The 24,114-nt window shown below is 39.7% G+C and overlaps 1 protein-coding gene across 7 annotated transcripts in view; it reads right to left on the reverse strand.

Annotated features, from left to right (window-relative positions):
- Positions 1–2,948: 2,948 nt before the first annotated feature.
- mbnl3 (muscleblind-like splicing regulator 3) overlaps positions 2,949–24,114 on the reverse strand; it is an 84,965-nt gene continuing 63,799 nt past the window's right edge. For 3 of the 7 annotated variants that reach the window (XM_084331320.1, XM_084331321.1, XM_084331319.1), the window contains exons 8-10: positions 15,776–15,811; positions 14,846–14,956; positions 2,949–11,141 (exon numbers count right to left, since the gene is read on the reverse strand). In XM_084331320.1, the coding sequence (XP_084187446.1) occupies positions 10,999–11,141; positions 14,846–14,956; positions 15,776–15,811 (290 nt within the window). In that variant the 3' untranslated portion in view covers positions 2,949–10,998. Of the gene's footprint in view, positions 11,142–12,800; positions 12,887–14,845; positions 14,957–15,775; positions 15,812–24,114 lie in introns of all 7 variants that reach the window. The other 4 variants (XM_084331323.1, XM_084331324.1, XM_084331325.1 and 1 more) reach the window with 4 other exon arrangements.

The following is a 24,114-nucleotide window of genomic DNA, read 5'->3' on the forward strand; positions in this document are numbered from 1 at the left end:
ATTAAACACAGTCAACAGTAAGTATTATAACTAAGGTCAAGCTAGCCAAGGTAATTTGACATGCTTTAAAAAAAAATAAAAAATAAACGAAGTAGGCCAGCCTATTGTATGACTTACCACGTTAACAGTCTAGTGATCTCAACTGAGTTAACGTGGCTGTGGTAGATGTGCTCTATGCTCTGTGCAGCAGCAGGCTGGTAGATTGTGCTCTATGCTCTGTGCAGCAGCAGACTGGTAGATGTGCTCTATGCACTGTGCAGCAGCAGGCTGGTAGATTGTGCTCTATACACTGTGCAGCAGCAGACTGTGGTAGATTGTGCTCTATGCACTGTGCAGCAGCAGGCTGTGGTAGATTGTGCTCTATACACTGTGCAGCAGCAGGCTGGTAGATTGTGCTCTATGCACTGTGCAGCAGCAGACTGGTAGATTGTGCTCTATGCACTGTGCAGCAGCAGGCTGGTAGATTGTGCTCTATGCTCTGTGCAGCAGCAGGCTGGTAGATTGTGCTCTATACACTGTGCAGCAGCAGACTGTGGTAGATTGTGCTCTATGCACTGTGCAGCAGCAGGCTGTGGTAGATTGTGCTCTATACACTGTGCAGCAGCAGGCTGTGGTAGATGTGCTCTATGCACTGTGCAGCAGCAGACTGTGGTAGATGTGCTCTATGCTCTGTGCAGCAGCAGACTGTGGTAGATGTGCTCTATGCTCTGTGCAGCAGCAGGCTGTGGTAGATGTGCTCTATGCTCTGTGCAGCAGCAGGCTGGCGGAGTGGAAGGAGTGTGGTACGACGACGCCAGTCAATGTCTATGGCTTATGATCACTATTTTTTTCACATGAACTATTATGAACAATACACATAGATTTAAACATATTACCTAAGGTAAAATATTAAACACATTATGCATACTAATGACCTACAAACAATTGTGCTAATATTAGGTGTTTTTTTACTAATATTTAGCTCTCTGAATGCCAGATATATGTAGTTAGGTAGTTGCTAGCATGTTATAAATGTTACCACTGGATTCATCAGGATTAGACATTTACAAGGATGATGTAATTATTAGTCATATTTTACCAGAACCTCAGTTACTGGTAAAATAACAGCAGGTGGCAGATTTTGGAAAATGGTAGCAATGGTTACCAGGGGACAAATCTGCGATGAGTGTCGCTCAAATGTCCATCCTGTCCCCCCAACAATTACTGTTGAGATGCCCTTGAGCAAGGCACTGAACACGGAAATGCTTCAGTGCAGAGGCTGCTAAGTGTACTTCTAAACAGTATTGCTGAAAAAGAACACAAAGGCTCAGCAAGTCTTCCCTAGGCAAAAAATTATAATAATTTTGAGTGAGTGCAGTACAGTTACACAGTAACTGCTATTAAATCTGTCAGGTCTTCATTATCATTATGTGTCTCGAGTCTTCTGGTTATCTGTTGCCCTCTACTGGACACCCATAGTATTTTTTTTAAATCTTTACTTACTTACCCAGGGTAGGTTCACCCAGCATGGATGCTCTTTTTCAGCGACACACATTCACTGCCCAGTACAACCAGTCTGACACTGTTGGCCACTGAGCAGCTCCACAGGAGCAGTTGGGGGTTAAACGCCACTAGATGTCATAGTTAAAGACAGTAGAGGTTGAGTAATTTATTATCTAAAGATGGTAAGTTAAGAGTGCTGTGTTCATTTCATAGTTAAAAACAGAAGTTGAGGACTTTATTATCTAAAGATGTTACAGTAGGTTAAGAGTGTTGTGTTCATTCAGTTAAAGACAGAAGTTGAAGACTTCATTATCTAAAGATGGTGAGTTAGAGTGTTGTGTTCATTCATAGTTAAAGACAGTAGAGGTTGAGTACTTCATTATCTAAAGATGGTGAGTTAGTGTTGTGTTCATTCATAGTTAAAGACAGTAGAGGTTGAGTACTTCATTATCTAAAGATGGTGAGTTAGTGTTGTGTTCATTCATAGTTAAAGACAGTAGAGGTTGAGTACTTCATTATCTAAAGATGGTGAGTTAGTGTTGTGTTCATTCATAGTTAAAGACAGTAGAGGTTGAGTACTTCATTATCTAAAGATGGTGAGTTAGGCAGGGTTCCCAAACTTTTCAGGCCGGGGCCCAGAAAATAAGGCGTCAGAGAGCCGCGGCCCAATGCACATCGTCTGGCTTTTTTTTCTTTTTTTTTTGCCAGGCGACCGATTTTTTAAGCCAAATATCACTTCAATCCTATTAAGTTAGTTCAAGTTAGTTATTCATTTATATGTGCTATTTATGAGAGGGCTAACTTGTTGCAAAATAATAATGATAATAATAATAGCCTCATAAAAATACTATTGTTGCTTCGGTTGTTTTCAGCATTTTATGTGCATAATCTGTTATTTAGTTTGAAATGTTCGTTGAAATAAGTAGATATTTCGTTTTTGTTTATTTATTAAGTTAATATAAAACCATATAGTCACATTTTAGAATACAATAGAATATAATTTTAGAATACAACTAGAAACACTGTCCTGGCCTGCTTCTAAGTTCAGTGGCCTGACAAAAAAAAATGAAATAAAAAAATTAAAAATAAAAGAATAATTTTTTTTTTTTTTTTTAAATCATCTCGCGGCCCATCCGTGGCTGCTCGCGGCCCACCTTTGGGTCGCGACCCCGACTTTGGGAACCACTGAGTTAGGGTGTTGTGTTAATTCCGTTAAAGACAGTAGAGGTTGAGTACTTCATTATCTAAAGATGGTGAGTTAGTGTTGTGTTCATTCATAGTTAAAGACAGTAGAAGTTGAGTACTTTATGGTGATATATAACATTCACACTCAAAGTGATTAATTTTAATACACAGGGGCTGTCAAAACAGACTTATATGGTTCTTCTGTGCAAGGGTTCAATTATAGGCTATGCAAAAAAATTAAAAACAAGTTAGGCAATGAAATGTACTGTACCACAAAGGGATCGCCATTGAAGTGCTTTATTAAAAGTAAATTGAAAACAGCAGAAGTCATCATCATCATCATCATCATCGGCACAGTAACCTACCTCTGATATTCATACACAGCAAAAAATAAACAAGACATTTAGCACGGCAGCACATACAAGCACGAGCAAAATAACAGTGAAAAGATAGGCTACGAGGAAACAAAGCAGTGACTTTCAAGTTTGTCCTAGAGTGGCAACAAGAGGAGGTTTTCATATGGCTTTGTCCTGAACAGTCTTGGCCCTCGCTACCTTTCCTCTCCGGTTGCTATGTAGCCCGGCACTCAACTCACCCGACTCCATGACGGCCCCCCAACTCAATTAACGGGGCTCCAGTTAAAGGGACAAATTCTACAGGCACTAATTTGCAAGTGCCGTTTTTGTGTGACGAGGAAAACAAATTTCAAATGTAAGAAATACAGGGAGAAACACACACATGTAATATATCAGAAGAATGAAGGCACAACACCTAAATTGATTTCAAATAAGATTTCAAATTAAAAGCACAATCCAGTTGTTGGTAGTTTCAAATTCTAAGTGAGACCACATCAGAGAGCTTCTCCACAAGCATTTCTTCTCATATTGACACATTCACAACGCTGGGAAAGGTAAAGTAGGGGAGACGGCAATTTTGGTGGTTTTCAGGTACATAGGCTCATATAACCAAACACCATAATCTCTGATCAGACTCCTACTTTCTACCATTCTAGGGCATTCGATCACTTCACAGGGCTGAGGCTACACCACTAGGACGAGTGCCATGGCAACAAAATCATTGGCTTCAAGAGCAGTTGAAAAGCATCGAATGTACAAGTTTGGATGATAAAACCTTTTGTAAGGGATGTTTGTGTTACAAGAGTAACGTCAGATGACTGGGTCTTGTTTATGTTTGATAAAATATAATATCCTAAGGAGAATTCAGATTTATTGTTGTTTTGGATAGTGGTGATGAGTGAGCAAAGAATAACAGCTTTTGACAAACAGAATAGAAATGAATCGGAATGTAATGCACATCTCACACTATTTGCATTTCCTATCCTCTGATCTTGATACAGGATCCTCTTCGTCTTTATTTATTTTATTTTTCTCAGCTGCCATTCTTCAGATGGCCTGCAGGTGGACTATACTCGAGTCTAGGGCTATACTACACACTGTATGTTGCATTACTGCTGACAATCTAAGGACCATTCATATCTAATCAGACAATGCAGCACCTCGCCGCAGGATTGTGTGTTTGTGTAGATGGGCCATTTGTGTGACATCATGCTGTGAGCTTAAAAAAATAAAAAAAAAATCATTCAAAAGAGGAAACTACCCCTCCTTCAAAAGAAGAAACTACCCCTCCTTCAAGAGGAAACTACCCCTCATTCAAAAGAAGAAAATACCCCTAATTCAAAAGAAGAAACTACCCCTCATTCAAAAGAAGAAACTACCCCTCATTCAAAAGAGGAAACTACCCCTCATTCAAAAGAGGAAACTACCCCTCATTCAAAAGAGGAAACTACCCCTCATTCAAAAGAGGAAACTACCCCTCGTTCAAAAGAGGAAACTACCCCTCATTCAAAAGAGGAAACTACCCCTCATTCAAAAGAAGAAACTACCCCTCATTCAAAAGAGGAAACTACCCCTCATTCAAAAGAGGAAACTACCCCTCATTCAAAAGAGGAAACTACCCTGAGGGGAAACTTGAGTTTTCTCCCTGCATTGTCTGATTAGATGTGAATGAGGCCTAAGGTGCGGACTGGGTCCGGCTGAGCTTTGTCTTTTGTTTGTTCTGCACCAGTTCAGTTTGATCTTATAAATTACAGAGGAGAGTCACAGATACTGCTGTCACAAGTAGAGGTGTCAACAAGTCTGTATTGAAATTGAGCATCAAAGATAGCAAGCGTTCAATAACTAAATCATGAACCTTGAAATATTTGATCAAATTGTATATTTTGGGAATTGCCACAACTGGCAATCCAGCACGGCTGCATGGATGTTTAAAGGTGTCTACTGTATATAGAGGCAGTTTCTATTTGATTTATTTTAGTGCTATGCCTTAATTTGTAACGTGATCGACTTGAATGGACATTTCACATCGTTGTATTTTCAAAAACGTTTGCACGAGTGCATAAAGATTTGTAAGCATTCTAATAACAATTGCATAGCCTATATATATTTGTGAGAGGGGGGGGGGGGGGGTGATTGGGGGGGGCAAGTGATTTTCTTTCACAATTGATAATCCAACAGCAGCTCAGCCATTAATCAGAGAAAAAACAAGAAACAAACAAACAAGAAAATCTAATTGAATTGTGATTTAAAAATCTAGGTCAAATCGAATTACGGATTTGGCAAATCATTGCATTACCAGTGACAAGTGATTTCAAGATCAGATATACCTCGACCAATAAAAACGGCTTTGATAAATATTGGTATAACAAAAAACCTCTGCTTCCTTTAACATAAACCATACTATATTTTACAGCGAGGCAATGTCATGCTTTGCAAAGAGTAGAGCTCTAGCAAACAGAACAAAAAGTCATAGATTTCTCAAGACAATCTTTTCATATTGTATTAAAATGATAACTGTATATGTCTTAGCTTATTTTTTTAGCAATACAGTCGGTTGATTCTTTTTTATCAGTTCTTTTCTCTATATTTATTCAAAATAAATTTGGAATATTTTGACTTAGTTATGTACATAAGTGCAAACAAGGTGAATATCACACATTCGTACACCCCAGCGAGAACTGACATCACCCAGCACAGCTGGGCAGGCCAGGCTGGAAAGAGACTTCTGTTGAACCACTCCCAAGAAATCTGTGAAATAGGTGCAAAGGCGACCAAATAATAGTAGTGGATACTAAAAGCTGCCACCTGTGTATAGACGTTAAGCAAAGGACAGTATCCTAAATTAAATCCTAAATAAGTGCCCTTTCATTTCATTGATGAAGTTGAATTATTTATATCTTGCTTATAGTTCAGAAGTCTCTTTGCCACCCTGACCGGTAGGTGTTTGCTTTAAAAGCTTAAATCCATTCTTACTTTTGACAAAGAAAAAACAATGTACAAAAAAAATAAAAAAAAAATAAGAGGATTAAGACCCATTAAAAAAAACAAAAATAAACACCTGATCTCCCCAAAGGACCTTTGGATATTATAAGGATTTATCTGTTTTTCCATACAAAATATTAAATCGTGTTGCAATCCAAGACAATCTAACTAGACATTCCCTTTCTGAATAAGTTAGTGTTGTACCTTATTTCAATTAATGTGAAATAATTCACAATTAAGATAATACAAAGGTAGCCATGTTGTCATTTTGTTGCCATAGCAACAGCAACTATTATTAACAATGACTATCATTGTAAAGATACAAATGTAAATTTGCGTATTATTTTTTTTTACTGTCAGTTTAGACAAACTATCAATTACGTATGTATAAATGAGGATTTTTATTTTCATGCTTAGATTTATTATGTCAAATAAAATGTATTAACTACTAATAGTTATTTTCATAGATAGCAATCACATCTTTATACAATGATTAAGTAAGGCCCCTTTGTCTGTGTCCCGGAGAACAGAGCCCCATGCTCACAAAGCCTCAAAGAGCAGGAGTGTTGATCAGTGACCAGGACCACTTGTCTGAGTCTCCCTATTCAAACTACCAGACTTAAAGCTGCAGTAGGCAATTTAGCAAAAGTGATTTTACCTGCCCAGCAGAAATATAGTAAGTTTGGCAGGTGGTTTTGCACATCGTGTGTACCTTCAGATCAGAGGCTGGGAAATATTTTTTTATTAAAAAAATGTCAGCTGCTGGTGCCTCTGGGAGTCTGTGAAAAACCTATATGCTTGTGCATTGGATTAAAAAGTGATGCAGAGTTTGCTCTATTTCTGCTGGGAAGGTGAACTCACTAATAATTATGAATTATTATAATTTATCTGAAGTTGCCCACTGCAGCTTTAAGCCAACTCTAAATCAGTACTCCCACTATGAAAGAGGCTTTGCGAATATTGACCCAGAGCCCACGATTAGATGATCTGTCCACATGCTAAAAGGTCTGCTCATCATTACCCGCAATGATCAGAACATTTGCATAATATAATTTACATGGACATATAGTGTGTGGCCCATGACTGTGTGACAAGGTATGATGGGGCCTGAAGAAAAGCATGTTGATGATTTTTCTAAATCAGGTATACGAGAGAGAGGGAGAAAGAGAGAGGGAGGGAGAGAGACACTTAAGAAAGGATGGCGATTGCCCTAGCTAACTATGGTCTTCTATTCAATTCAAAAGGCCCCACGAGGAGGCACAGTTTATTAATCAAGTATTTTCTTATTCCAGCTGAATAACAGTTGGTAAAGGCATGATCATGTGACAGGAAAACACAGAGGACAGACAGGAGGAGGAGGAGGGGGCGGGGGCAATGCAAGTCCTTCAAAGCTGTAAGAGACGTATAGACAAATCGATTTGTCCCGACATTCTAATAATCAATTTAATTGATTAAGAAGAGGCCTATTTACTGTTTTCAATTCTTCAAAGAAATTATATATATTAAAAAAAACTGCAGGGACTGCATTTGCCCACGGATACTTCTTCTAAAAGTAGTCACACCACCCATCAATGTTAAATATAAATCTATATAACAATACACATACCTTAATATTTCTTAACACAGTATCGACATGTCATGGTATTAACGTGACCTCTTAGAAATAAGTCTATATATAGTGAACCGTTACATTTCAACATGCCATGTCTTTTGGATGGGCATGTTCAGAGCTTTTGCATTAAGATACAATCACCGCACAATAACATGACTCGAACAAGAACAAACTCTCGGAGGAAAAATGCTTAAAACATTTCTTAACATTTTCACCTAAAACCCAATATGTGATTCAATGTATTTTTCCAACACATTTTACGTATGAACACAACTCAGTGTGAGAGTATTAGTATAACCTTTTTTTTCTTTTTCACACTACTAAAGAGAAGAGGCAGCACAGCTGTCTCACAGAAGAAACGACAGACACACAACTTACTGTTATGATAACAGTGCTAGATAACAAGGTGTTTCTAAGGACTGGGGCTGTTCAGTGTATGGGACAAGAGGAGACTTGAAAACAAACTCAAGGGGAAGCACATTCAAACCTGATTCAGAGGTGGTGTCAACCTGATATCCACAGTCATTCCATTCCATTTAATTTAAATATTCCTAGATGGACTCTTAAGACAAATATCCGACCGGCAAGGGGAATGTTCACCGGCGGACATCAAACAGGTCAGTTCTTCTTTCTGTCGATACCCCTATCGTCCTCCACTAAAGTCCTGCTTATAATCACTGATACCCCTATCGTCCTCCACTAAAGTCCTGCTCATAATCACTGATACCCCTATCGTCCTCCACTAAAGTCCTGCTCATAATCACTGATACCCCTATCGTCCTCCACTAAAGTCCTGCTCATAATCACTGATACCCCTATCGTCCTCCACTAAAGTCCTGCTCATAATCACTGATACCCCTATCGTCCTCCACTAAAGTCCTGCTCATAATCACTGATACCCCTATCGTCCTCCACTAAAGTCCTGCTCATAATCACTGATACCCCTATCGTCCTCCACTAAAGTCCTGCTCATAATCACTGATACCCCTATCGTCCTCCACTAAAGTCCTGCTCATAATCACTGATACCCCTATCGTCCTCCACTAAAGTCCTGATCATAATCACTGATACCCCTATCGTCCTCCACTAAAGTCCTGATCATAATCACTGATACCCCTATCGTCCTCCACTAAAGTCCTGCTCATAATCACTGATACCCCTATCGTCCTCCACTAAAGTCCTGATCATAATCACTGATACCCCTATCGTCCTCCACTAAAGTCCTGATCATAATCACTGATACCCCTATCGTCCTCCACTAAAGTCCTGATCATAATCACTGATACCCCTATCGTCCTCCACTAAAGTCCTGATCGTAATCACTGATACCCCTATCGTCTGGCCCTCCACTAAAGTCCTGATCGTAATCACTGATACCCCTATCGTCTGGCCCTCCACTAAAGTCCTGATCGTAATCACTGTGGCCGTTGGCGTTTAGAGTCTGGCGACTTAAAAAAAAAAAAAAAAAAAACACGGTCAGAGAAAACGACGACACATTTTCAACGTCAGGACGGGACGATTTTCAAGTTCTAAGCTTTCTCCCTGAAGAGCTGTGGGACGTGGAAACCTTGTGCCACTTGACTCACTCCAAGAGCCTCGTGAGAGTAGCAAAATACACCAAGCAACTGCTATTGTAGCGTATTGTACACATTGACATCAGACAAGGAAACGTGTTAATTTGGAAGGATAGTTCAGATATGGAGTTAAGTAGAGCTGTTGCTGGCAGACGTCACTAATTGGCACGTACAGACTTTGGTGTGGGGGGGGCGGCGGTTAATGGCACAAATACGGCAAACAAATTCTGCTTCCAATATCTGCAGTAGTTCTACCATTAGCTGTACAGGTACAAGTTCAAGAAATCTTTCACTTTAGTTCTGATGTCAATCTTTTTGGTTTCAGTGTGATCTTACAATCAGATTTGAGAAAAGGGAGTCCGTCGTACAGAGAGCCCGTGACGAGAGGTGCTCTCAGCTACAGTACATCCAGCAGATTGTCCTTTCTGTACATTGCACAAGTTTTGGATTTCAAATCACGGGAGATTCATGGCAAATATCAAAAACAAACCTCTCTCCCACAGCCACACAGATGGCTCATCAATCATCATACAATTAATTAACACATTCCAATAAACCGACCACTGATCAAGACATCATCACTCAAGACACTTCATGTCAAAGTAAATTAGTCGTTTCAAAATGACTTGGAGTGGGGAGTTAACCAGACAACACAGGCCTTTACATACAGTACGTTAGCTCACCTGCTTAAAGCAGTTTTTTTTATCTCTCTCTCTCCTGGAATAAAGGACCACATTCTTGAAAGGGCGTCTCAACTCGGCTCCCTTTGAGTTACAATATCTATGATACAGCTTCATAAGTTAGACAATATGACTTTATAAATAGTAATACTAAAACACTGTGAGCGTTACAACAAAATGCAAAGTCTCATCCGTTTTAACTCCATTTCCAGAGAGATGGGAAAATGAAGAGAATCGTTGAAGAATAATTAAGAACTGTTTTTTTTTTTTTAATTTATGGGGAAACCACTAAGTATAGAATTGTCTTAGTATACTGTAGGAGATATAAACTGTACTGTTGGAATCATGAATATTGTCTTAAATGGTACGTAAAGTAAAGATTGTTCCATTGTGAGCTGTAAGTCTTCTAATAGATCGTGAAGTCTCCTCTATGGTCGAGCGGCAAAATCAAAAGGCACAAACAAAATGAAGAGACAAAATATTTCATCAGGCAAAGATGCAAGTATAGACCCTGAAAAAGTGAGTGGTGTAACGTCATACAGTTGAAATCGAGACATTAAAACTCTAGCCGTCTTGAAACGTAAACATGATATGAAAAAAACACTACATTTCTTCTCAAGTGACAAAAGATAACGTGGATCAATCCATGCGTTCCTCTTGGGAGGAGCATCTCGTAATCAGCCATTTAGACTTGCTCACTTTGGAACAGACATCACGCCTCAAATAGTGTCTCCAACCCACAAAGGGGTCTGCCGTCTCTGAACAGTGTGTGTTTGTGTGCACCGTGTATATCTTAAGATGTGGGCGTATATGGCTGTGAAGAGCAAAAGGGACCTCTCATCGCTCAGCCTGCTCCTCAAAGTCGGTATGCGTCAAGAACGACCGGCTCGTATCACCGGTAACGGGTCCGAGCTTTACATATTGCAGTGTGTAAATATCAATAGGCGGTTTCTTAACTTTTAAATGACGTGAATTTCTCAAAACGAGCTTCACGTTTTCCACTCAACACTGTGCCGTAGGTCAGGCACTCGTTTGCTGCATTCAGATAGGTGATTGCCGTGGGGGTTTGGGGGGGATGGGGTGCAGAGGGTGAGATGGACACTAGAGGACGGTTGGTCGGTAGCGCTTTAAGTGGGGTTTGGTGAGAGGCTTACTGAGCCCAGGGACACAGGAGCCGCCAGCAGCAGCTTGGGGACGGAGCTGAAGTGGGTTTCCATGGGGATGCAGTGAAGATCCACTGGGTCGGCGCTCAGTACCTCCGAAGGATCTACTGGAAGGAAGGAAGGAAGGAAGGAAGGAAGGAAGGAAGGAAGGAAGGAAGGAAGGAAGGAAGGAAGGAAGGAAGGAAGGAAGGAAGGAAGGAAGGAAGGAAGGAAGGAAGGAAGGAAGGAAGGAAGGAAGGAAGGAAGGAGGAACAATAAACAGAGAACTGTGTGAATTAATACACCATATTTCAGAACAGAGATCATTAAGTTAAGTGTACAACATGTTCTTGATGTTAAGCCGTTCATAAAAGCAAGACATTTTTAGCTTAAACAATTTTCTAACCCATTTTTTCTATTTAAACTGAGGTGATGGCAGCAGGCCAGGGTGGTGGTAGATACTGGATGATACCTGTTGTTTCACTTAAACACAAGTTTAAACCTGGTCCTCGACTGGCCAGGTAGAATACTGATGAGTTTAAACCTGGTCCTCGACTGGCCAGGTAGAATACTGATGAGTTTAAACCTGGTCCTCGACTGGCCAGGTAGAATACTGATTAGTTTAAACCTGGTCCTCGACTGGCCAGGTAGAATACTGATTAGTTTAAACCTGGTCCTCGACTGGCCAGGTAGAATACTGATGAGTTTAAACCTGGTCCTCGACTGGCCAGGTAGAATACTGATGAGTTTAAACCTGGTCCTCGACTGGCCTGGCCAGGTAGAATACTGATGAGTTTAAACCTGGTCCTCGACTGGCCAGGTAGAATACTGATTAGTTTAAACCTGGTCCTCGACTGGCCTGGCCAGGTAGAATACTGATGAGTTTAAACCTGGTCCTCGACTGGCCAGGTAGAATACTGATTAGTTTAAACCTGGTCCTCGACTGGCCTGGCCAGGTAGAATACTGATGAGTTTAAACCTGGTCCTCGACTGGCCAGGTAGAATACTGATGCATCATTGTGTTCTGGCAGTTTTCTTTTCCTTTTATAAAACTTGTATTAATATTGTATTCATGATGGTGCAACTGCAAACATTTCTGTTGTCCTTGAGAAGGTCCAACCCCCAAAAAGAAAGCACACCTTTAATTTCACTATGTTTTTATTTTCCAATCAGTATAATTAGCAAATGGATAGTGGGTGTACAGTCGGTTTCAAACTATTATTTCACCACTTCTAGATGGTAGGACTCTTGTAACACTCTGTGCTAAATCAAATATTACAGTAATCTGTCAAACGAGGGGGTCTAAGAATTAACAGATAGCGAGAAACGTATCAATAAGTGGGCCTTACAGATCTTAAGTGTCATTGGCTTGACATGTTTGAGATGTGATGGAGGACAGAGGCAAAGGTGTCCTGAATAACTCTTCATTTGAGAGGACGGTAGCGACTTGTGTGCCAGACGCCACATAATGTATGTCCATATTGTACACAAGAGCAATAGTGTCAACTGAGACGGACAGGGGTAGCGTGATACTGTATGGCTCAACAACAGGAGATAAGACCATTAATGAAAACAGCTATTTCAAGGTTTGTCTCAAAATAAATGGTCTGTTTTCATTCGCTCACATAACATTAAGACTGAAGAGTGAGGACAGATGAAATGTGAACATACAACGTGTGAAATCATAGTCAGGTGTTATTTCCTAAGAAAAAAGAAGAGACCACAGACAGAGGACTGAGAATCTACAGCTACAACAAAAAGATAGAACCCAAAATAAAAGGCCAAACCTGATTGGAGGAGGCAGATTCAGCGAAAGGAACTGGGGTCGAGGCCGAGGAAACAGTGGAGGTGGCAGCACCGTGCATCATGGGAACTTTTATTCAGGCGAGTCAGACGAAAGACAAGAGAACGAGGATGTGGGCAGGGAGGAGGGGGGGACAGGAATGATATGGTTACCATGGCAAAATGTGGAGGAGCACAAACGTTGTGGCAACAAGTCGTGCGACGTTGCCAGGATGAGGAAAATTTCCGCTGGGAGAAAAGCTGACCCGTTTCTAAAAACGTAAAGAAATGTGTTCCTCCGTGACTAATGGCGGTTAACAAAATATGGCAATATATACAATCCAATCAGACGAAGGCATCTGATCATTGTATTCATATGAGCAGGAGGCATGTGAAGGCAGGCAAGCAAATGAACAATAAGAGAAGAAAGAAGCAAATGCTCTTTCAGTGACCTCACACAAAACCAACGGTATTAACTAGAATATAACTCTCGTTTGTCACTTCTTATCTCAAAATGAAGATTGTATAGCGGGAGGAAATTGCTATGAAATTTGATTTGTATCCCACAATCTCGGATAAATCAACTACTATTTCTAGCGACACTCACCAAATTGTCCTTCAGCCGTGTCCTCCTAACTTAACGGCCACATGCCGGCTCTGCATAATCAATCCCTCTACCTTCTGTAATCACGACGTGGCCCTGTGACGGCTCAAGAAGCGTCCGTCGGAGGCAACCCGTGAAGGCTTTTTCTCTAAATATATCATTGACAGATGGATTATGATATTGATCGTTGGGGCATTGTTCTGACATGCTTTTAAATCAGCTTATTCCATTAGTTCTCCCCTCCCTGCTGCTTGTAATAGACGACTTCCCAGTCTATCGGGAGGAAACTACATGCAAATGCCTACATTGAAGCAAATGCAATTCACAATGTAGAATAGGAGGATATTGAAGACATTAAAATGTGTGCATACAATGAATTGCATACAGTATATATGTATATCCAACATATCATTAAATTAATAAATTCCTGTCTATGCTGATTGAAAAGTGTTTTTAAAAACCAGCATCATATCATCAGCATATTGGAGGAGATCAAATGGGATATGCATGAAGAACAAAGACAGGAATGGCAGGGAATGCATACAAACAGCTGATTATGCATACATACACAAAAATGCGTGCGCACACGCACACACAAACACACCTGGTGAGGTTTGGAGGTCTATACCAGTGGCTTTCAACTGCTGTGGTGTGGGGAGAGTTCAGACTGGTCACCCTGGTGACTCACTGAGCTCAGGCACATACCATGTGATGTCACGCAACGTCCTGGGTTTGAATCCCGCCCAGGACCTTTGTTTCTCTCTCTATCCCATATTTCCTGTCTCTCTACCCTGTATTGTCAAAATAAAGCAGAAATGCCTTAAAGGTAGTATCTGTAAGGTTGTCAAACAGCGACCTCTAGGTAAAAGAGCCCCTCTTGGTATTGCGCTTTGTTACATTTTCTTTTTCTGATGCTTGGGTATGATTTCAGTATTCACAGTAGAATAAGTTATTAACTCCAACCGACATAAACAAAGAAAGTAAACAAAGTGCAATACCAAGCGGAGCACTTTTGTCTAGAGGTCACTGTTTGACAGCATTACAGAGTCTACCTTTAAATATATCTTAGAAAAATATTGAAAACCTCTAAAATCTCTCAATTGACAGTGTACAAGTGTAAAGGTGTAAAGAACACCAACAATCTCTGAGTTAAATGATAATAATTAATGATAATAAATACACCAACATTATGGGGAATAGATAGATACCAATTTCCTCTGTGTGTGTTCAGTAGAAAGCCATCCGAAAGCAGCCAGATAGCTTTCTATTGAACGCACAGAGAGGAAATGGGTATTTCCCATAATGTTGGCACGTTCCCCAAATGCAGCTTTATGGAGCTTCCCATTCCCTATTGGCCGTTCCTGACAGCTCCACGGGAGCTCTGGGGGGGCATTCAAGGAGATACAGGTAGGGGCCGAGGACAGGAGACCCAGGGATTCCCCTCACCAGTGAGTCGCGGCATTGACAGGAGGTGGCTGGGGGGGTGCCTGTAGTTACTCCAGTCTCGCCTCTCCCAGCAGCCCTCTGCTGTGGGCGGGGCCAGGGCCTTCATTAACCCTATAAGACACAGGATGGAGGCTTACTGCAAAGCAAGCCATGCCTAGTAACCGGCCACACTCCCTCAGATACATGAGCTGGTGCACACAAGATGTGCAGACAAATAGATAGACAGACAGACAGAGAGAGACACATGCATGCACGCGCACACACACACACACACACACACACACGCATGCATGTACACCAGGTATGTTTGCAGACTTGCAGAAACTGAAAGCAGAAGTTGTGGTAAGTCAATTGGAAATGGGCATGAATCCAGAAGCAGGATACAGAAGGGAGGAAGCAGACACACACACACAGACAGGATGCTTACAGTATATGGATTATAGAAGCAACACTTTATCAATAACCCAGTTTGATTCATAAGGCTATCAGACCTTTTTCTGTCTGCCCAATCACAAAGTAGCACATCGCTGCTGTCGGGACAAAACCTCATAACTCCAAAAACCCAACTTTTCAGCAGATGAAAAAAACTAACACAGATTTGAGGGTGAATAGAGTTAGGAGGTTTAGACAGATGATCGGTTTAATGCTTTCCCATTGTTTAAACTTTGTAAAACCCACACACACATATGGAGGATGATCTACGGAGTTGATTTATATAATAAAAAAAAAATTCAAAAAATGGAGTTATGAGGTTTTGTCCCGACGGCAGCGACATGCAACATGCACAGCCACCCATTACTGAGATAGAGAGGAGAGAGAGAGAGAGAGAGAGAGAGAGAGAGTGAGAGAGAGAGAGAGAGAGAGAGAGAGAGAGAGAGAGAAGAGAGAGAGAGAGAGAGAGAGAGAGAGAGAGAGAGAGAGATGACCTACCCATGCCTCCCGAGGGTGCCATGCACAGGACGGAGCCTACAGGACCACATCAAGCAGACGCATGGAGTAGATGAGAGAGAGGATGGAGGAGGTAGGAGAAAGAACCCAACAGGCGGATGACAATGAGAGGATGGGTGGAGGTGAGGAGACGATGACGAGAGGATGGGAGAACGACGAGGAGATGATGGGAGGGAAAGAAGAGAGGATGGGAGGGGAAGAAAGGACAACAGAAGAAAAGGCAAGGGAAAAGGTGTGATTGGCAACAACAGAACAAGACAAGTCAACAGGTTCTAGTTAGTGCAGACGATACAAGCGTCGTCTACCACAGTCAGATACAGTATACACTACAGCAAAGACGTCAACACATCATGGAGGACTGAGGGTGCACGCACAAACACACACACACATACTACTCACACACACAGACAAACACACACTACTCATACACACACACATTTAGAGCACAGGCCATTGAACAGTGGAGGGCACCAGACGCAGCTCAACACACACAGACAGAGAGAGCTTTTATCATAAATCGATCAATACAGACCGTATTAATTAATGTTGTTTCTTTTTCAAATGTAGCCAAGAGTAAAGAACCTAGCCCTATCAAAACAGCAGTCAAAGTGTATATTTTCAGCACCACGTTTGTTTACCGATGTTTTTAAGATTTACCAAAAATAAGAATTTAACGGAAAAATGCTAATTCTATCTCTTTTATCTTAAAACCACAAGGAAATGAGGTTAAATCCAGATTTAACACTCCCATTGGAAAGGGGAGCTTTCCCCCTATCCATAAATGTATGATTTGGTAATAAGGTCAAGTTCAAGGACAAATATGAATTTATAATTAAAATGGGTTATAATTTATTACTGTATCTACAAATCCTTCTGTTTAATCATATTTCCTTTATTAATTTGCTTAGATGTACACTTGATCTCAAGAAGGTGATGAATGAGCTCAGTGGTTGCACAATTGTAACATGGTGTTGTGTTATTCACCGGCAAGGATGCAAAAACAAATCATAATTTATATTCTCTGTTGTTTCATCACAATTTACTCAAGCCTAGTAACAGACACAATATTTCTGACACTTGGAATACATACCCCCAGGTCCCTAGATGTTCCTAGATACCAAGAACATGCAAATTGACCTTGTAGAAGTGGAGCAATCTTCCATTTACTTGGGCATGTACCTTTAGGCGGAATTTCTGAAAATAGGGCTACGGACAACATCACCAGGGCTCAAAATGCTACCTAGGGTTGATGCACACCGATCACTTTTATAACACCGATCTGATACAGATGCCTAGAGTATCTGTTGATACCAAGTACTGATACTAATATTTTTGTAAATAAATTTTTTATTTATTGAACTGTATGTTTGACAGCATTTGACACCTTTTAATATTTATCGATGGTCACATTCAATTTACTTCATTTGCACTGGCAAAAGCTTTATAGCCTGACAAAATATGACAATTGAATATATACATACAATAAAAATCTATAAAATGCTATATATTGAAACATTGTCACATAAAATATATTCAAAAGGTGCCCATTTATTTATTGATATTAACAAGGAAACAATATGTAACATAACGTTTAACATCGGTAAGAAGCATTTAGCACTGACATCCAACTCTACGTTGACTGAACGTCCAGCTGCTATAACTATTAGGGGTGTGGAAAAAGGATTTTAAGATGCATCGCGATGTGGACGTGGACGATTCTGCATCGATGCAGTGACAGAACATAATAGATTATTATAGCCTACTAACGTTGATGTGAGAGAGAGAGTGAAAAAAAATGCGCCCAGTTTTCTGAAGGCGGACATTTGGGCACATTTTGGATTCTATGAAGTCACAGGGAAGCACGAACTGGACAAGACACATGGCGTGTGTTTGTCACACAAAAATGTAATACTTTGGTAATACGACGAATTTGAGGAACCACGTTCCATTTTCACCAGGAGCTAGAGTCTGCTGCAAGTAAGAAAACAGGAGGGGAGGAGAGGAGAGGAGATTAGATGAGAGGAAAACAGGGGAGAGGGGGAGAGAGAGGAGAGGAAGACATGGGAGGAGAGGGGGAGAGGAGGAGAGGGGGAAAGGAGAGGAGAGAAGGAGATGAGGCTAGGCCTATGCTATTTATTTCTGTTTTCAATTTAATGTTTACTTCAGACATTTGTTAGCATTTTGTATTGTATTTCTATTATTTACATTATGTTGGAGAGGAGGGGAGGAGGAGAAGAAGAGATGTGGAGGCTAGGCCTATATTTATTTTTGTAGAGCCATATGGAATCCGCGATCACGGAATCGTGGACGGAATCGCGGAATTGAGCAATAAAAATGGAATCAACTATATAAAAAAAAAAAAAAAATTAAAGTTTTTTTTTTCTTTTTTTTTTTTACTTTTTTTTTGTTTATGTTGTGGGACTTGTACAGCACTTTGTTCAACTTTGTCAGTGCTGTACAGTTTAAACCTTTTTAAATCTTAGACAAACAAAACACTGCTTTCATGAAATATTGTAAGTCGTCATTTGAGGCTTTATAAAAGCAGCACAATGAACACAAAGCTGTCAGTGCCGAGTCCGACCTCATCTTAAATAACAAACAGCATTGCTTGTTGTAGTTAACAAACAGAGGCAGAGTTGATTTTGCAAAAATATATAGAATTTTTTTTTTTTAATAATCGAATTTTATTTTCATATAATCCCATGCCCATCGAACGAAGCTTCGAAGTATTTAAGACAGCCCTATTAAATGGACTGTGATATCTTATTAAATTGTGGACATTTATTCATTCCCACTTATTAGACACTATTTCTGATGGTAAAATGAGCGTACAAAGCAAAATACAGAATTCTGAAATATTAAAACAGAAAAAACGGAATTTGGAAAAAAATAAAATGGAATTTGGAAAAAAATAAAACGGATTTCATATGCCTCTATATTTTTGTTTACAATGTAATATTTACTGCAGACATTACTGCATTTCTATTGTAGTATGCAGTTCTGTTATCTGCTGTGTTTATACTCAGAGTCATATGAGTTTTTGCCACATTCAGGAAGTGCCATGTCTTAGAGCTGCTACTGTGAAAAGAAAACGTTTTTCTTTTTTTAAATAATTTTTCTCCCATCCCAATTCCACTGTGCCAATTCTCCCCTCCCCTGTCTTGAACGTTGCTTGCATATGCCCCCCACTGGCCGGTTGTAGGGAGGATAGAAGCCTTGCATCACGTGTCCCCTCCGATACACGAGGAGGCAGCCTGTCACATCTTTTCACCTGCCAGCGCGGACTCTCATTGGCGAGGTGTAACGTGTGGGAGGCTCACACTACCCCCGCCATTTCCTGTCTCTGCTGTGCAGGCGTCCCCCAACCGACCTGTAGGAGTCGCTGTCCACAACGTCCAGATTACCACCCATCGACTTCCACCCGCTAACTCTGCCAATCGAGTTAGTATGACAGCCGGCCCAAACCGGAGGCAACGCCGACAGCCGGATTCGAACCCGGTGTCTATTGCGTTGGTGACGAGCGCAATGTCCGCTGCGCCACCCAACGTATTTTATTTTTGTAGATTACAGCTCAGATGCAGCAGTATGTTTTGTTTTTGAGAATGGAAACAAATTCAGACACAAATGTGGGTAGGCTTATACTATGTATTTATTTTGATTTACAATTTAATTTAATGTAAATACATATATATTTTTTTAATAGTTAATTTATCTGACTTCTTGTATTAATTGATGAAAATGTAGCCATGTGCAGTAATATAGATTATAAAATTGAGGATGTAATATATTATTGAGATGCATCGAGATGCATCATATAATCTAGGGCTGTCTTAAATACTTCGAAGCTTCGTTCGATGGGCATGGGATTTGAATATGAAAATAAAATTTGATTATTAAAAAAAGAAAATATATATGATTTTTTTTTGTGTGCAAAATCAACTCTGCCTCTCTTTGTTAACTACAACAAGCAATGCTGTTTGTTATTTAAGATGAGGTCGGACTCTGCACTGATTTGTGTTCATTGTGCTGCTTTTATAAAGCCTCAAATGACGGCTTACAATATTTCATGAAAGCAAAGTGTTTCATTTGTCTAAGATTTAAAAAGGTTTAAACTTTACAGCACTGACAAAGTTGAACAAAGTGCTGTACAAGTCCCACAACATAATTTTTTTTTAAATATTTTTTTTTTATTATTATTATTATTATTATTATTATTATTATTATTATTTTTTATCTCGAAGCTTCGAATTAAAATCAAATCTCGGCCCTGAAGCTTCGAATTCCAAAAAAAGATTTGAAGGTCAGCCCTAGTAGAATCTAATCAAATCGAATTGTGGACAGCTGAATCATAATATAATTGAATCGTGAGGCCAGTGAAGATTCACAGCTCTAATAACTGCTGCTATAATAGTTTTATCCAAAGTGCTTTACAATTTGTTCCTCACATTTTACCCATTCACACACCGACGGCAGAGGCAACCATGCAAGGTGCCAACCTGCTCATCGGGAGCAGTTAGAGGTTAAGTGTCTTGCTCAAGGACACCTCAACATGCTGCTAGGGAGGAGCGGGAATTGAACCGGGAACCTCCAGATTACCAGACGACTGCTCTACCTCCCGAGCCACTGTCGCCCCACTCAACTGTTATAACTATAACAATCAGCTGTTATAACTATAACAATCAACAGTTATAACTATAACACTCAGCTGTTATAACTATAAAAATCAGCTGCTACTATAACACCCAGATGTTATAACTATAACACTCAGCTGCTATAACTATAACACCCAGATGTTATACCTATAACGATCATCTGCTTAAATTACAACAATCAGCTGCTATAACACTCAGCTGTTATAACTATAACACCCAGCTGAAATCATTAGTACAAGTTGTTGATTACTTAACTTCAGTAACTCAAACGTTTATTGTCAGATTTGGATGAACTTGGTGGATAGGTTGATAGAAACTTGGTAACAGGGTCATTCCTGACTATTGGTGACTTTTCAATGTAACCTTTGCGAAAGATAAATCATGTTTTGTGTTTTTAGAATTATATCAGGTAAATGACATGTTTAACCTTCAGGTACTTGTATTGGTAGAGCTCAAGCACTTAAATGATAATAATGGGTGGATTGTTCAGCCATCGACCGCGAGAGAGTTCCACCCTGTTAGGGACATATACATACTAGCTAGGGCTGACCTTCGAAGCTTTTTTTGGCAATCGAAGCTTCGGGGCTGAGCTTCGATTTTTTTATATATATATATATATATATATATATATATATATATATATATATATATATATATATATATATATATATATATATATATATATAAAGCACTTTGCTTTTCATACAGTACTTGGTTTCAATAAATGAACCCAGTACATTTTACTGGGTTCAAACTGACACAAAATGTTGATTTATTCATTATGATCTGTTTGAAAATTAGAAATATAGGCCTCTCTCTTATACATGCCTCCTCCTAATAAAAGCCTGGTACCCGCTACAGTTTAAGCAAATACAAGCCCGGGTCACTATTAGAGGAATTACGGTATATATATATATATATTTTATCTTATGTTGTGGGACTTGTACAGCACTTTGGTAAACTTTGTTGTTTTTAAATGTGCTTTATAAATAAAGTGGATTGGATTAATGAATTAAGTAGCCCCTTTCGTGACTGTGACAAGCCAACAAGGTTTCACTCGGCTGTGTGATTTAATTCAAGGTGGATTGCTGTTGTCGTTTGAACAACTTCAGATTTCATGGGAACTACCAATCCCCCAAATCAAGAATGTTTAAGATGAATGAAGTAAGATTTTGATTATTTGAAATATGGCCTGTGTAAACTAAACTATGCACAGAATTATGTCAGTCTACAAGGTCCGGATTCTACATGGTCCGGCAATGTAGACCTTGTAGACTCCACTACAGACCAATTATCAGTGAATGTGCATGCATTTTTAAGAAGGGCTACTTCCACAAAAAAACAAATAACTCACCAAAACATCTCAGTAGCACCTTATCTAAATGTTCTATTTCATATATGGAGATTCATATTTATTTATTTATTGCATGCATTTCTACATTTTATTTCCTATTTTGTTTATTCATCCCAGTATCTTTCTTTCTTATGTGTGGAATTCTACAAGGCATGTAGGTGTATATGTGTTTGAGGATGATATCCTTCAAACAGGCAATAGTGATGATATAATTTGGGCAGTGCTGAGCTGGGTTACTTTCCTCCAGTGTATTTGTCCCCCGGCCCCACCCAATGGCCCCATGCGCGCGCACGCACACACAAAGTTTTTAAGACAGCCCTAATACTAGCTATTGAAAAGTGTTAATAATGTAAATATTAAACAATACTTAGCTTTTCTTACACCTTATGTGTCCCTTATTCCATCATATCTATTGTTTTAATTGAATAATAATGAAACAAGAATTGTGGAATAGAACATGTGTTTATTATTCAGAACAATCACATGTATGCACCCAATTTACCCCAAATGGTAAATGATTGATGATGATCCTTTTCAACTGTGCAAATTAACATAAAAACATGTAAAACATTTAACATAGTTGTTAAGTTATTTAAAAAGAAAAGGTGACTAACAGGGTGGAAAGGAACTCAACAGGGTGGAAAGGACCCTAACAATGGTCCTCATTCTCGAACATGTTCGTAAGTATTTGTAAATATCTTGGTACAAATTTACAAAAATCCTCCTCTGGATTCCCGAACGCGTGAAATGGTCTTTGTAAGTGGCCAAACTCTTCACAGCTGGGTTCCCATGAATGAAATACGTCACTCATTCTTAAACTGCAATGCGCGTTATTAGAATTATTATTAGAATAATATAAGCCTACTTTGCTGGAATGATTCATTTTGCACGTATACAGTATGTGTGTGTGCTTGTGCGCTGAGGCTGCCTCACTAAGCCGCTTCTACACATTTATTTAGTTAGCAATAGGCATAAATCAAACCAACAATAATTAATATCATAGATAAGAAGACAGTATATGGCATATTAATACAGTATATTCCACTATACAGTAGCTATATCCACGGCGATCGGTTTAGTTCTTATTTATTTAGTTTGCAGTGTGTGTGTGTAATGCTCACGGTGCCTCATTGAGTCAGGACTATAAATGCAAAACATAATTGTTGTTAATGATACAAATATTGTCGTATTTATTATCATTATAATTATTTAATTCCACAGATGTCTGTAGTATCGGCAATCCCCAATGACTTGTCCCAGATAAAGCTGTTGAAAACACGGGCGCACACCGGTCTGTCCGACTTACGACGGCTTTTTTGAGTTCATAAATCCTACATAAATCCTAAAACAAATTTACAATACGAAGTCGTTCGAGAATGCCGAATAAGTACGTAAATCGAGTTACAAATAAATTCCTTGGTAAGTTTTACATATGTAAGTTCGAGAATGAGGACCAATGACTATGACTAGGCCTGCCGCGATAAGCAATAAATCGATTAATTGCTGCGATAATTAAAATGAATGCAATGATTTTGACGGGCGCGATTAATTGCTATTTGCGCGTTTGTTTTAATGAGGCGGAACCAGTGCCGCTTGTCAGTCACTGTCCGTGTTGGGAGGCGGGTCGCTGACGTTACTAGAGTACAGCACGGGAGCCCCGTGGGGCAACGCCACAGCTTAACTACATTTCTCAATAGTGTGGCTCCTTTTAACCAAGTAGCATTATTTGTAGTGTAACGTTAGCTATTTTTAGACCCAAGTAGTTACTCGCTACTGCCCGGAGAAACTGGACTGCTAAATAAAGATGAAAGATAGAGCTTTGATTCTCATTCCATGCTAACAACATTAGCTAACAAACGAAATACAACGTATAGCATAGCTACAAGTACAACACAGAATAACGTTAATACAATTACATGCATCATTGTTTACAATGAACGGGTGGGGCTGGTCAAAGGACTGGACACGGGGACAAGTTAAACATGAATTAATTTATTATAACACTCCGGTAGTTTCGAGTCGTGCTGCAGTGCCTACGCACCACAGCTATTCTATTATATACTGCTTTGACGCTTCCTCCTCATCGTTGATTGCCTGTAGTAGCTGCATCTAACGTTAGTAGCTAACGTTAAAACGAACCTAAAGTTAGTTGTTCACCAACAATCTCAACATTTGTTATTAGCTCAAAAACAACCGGACGAGACATGTTGTCGGCTCATATGTTTTGCTTAGGATAATCGCATCAATACTTCCGGTCCGGTCGGTGGGCTTCAAAATAAAAGTCTAAAACCGGAAAAGACGGAGCGGTGGGCTTC

Source organism: Notolepis coatsorum (genome assembly GCF_963971535.1).
Source record: "Notolepis coatsorum genome assembly, chromosome: 16".
Taxonomy (NCBI): domain Eukaryota; kingdom Metazoa; phylum Chordata; class Actinopteri; order Aulopiformes; family Paralepididae; genus Notolepis; species Notolepis coatsorum.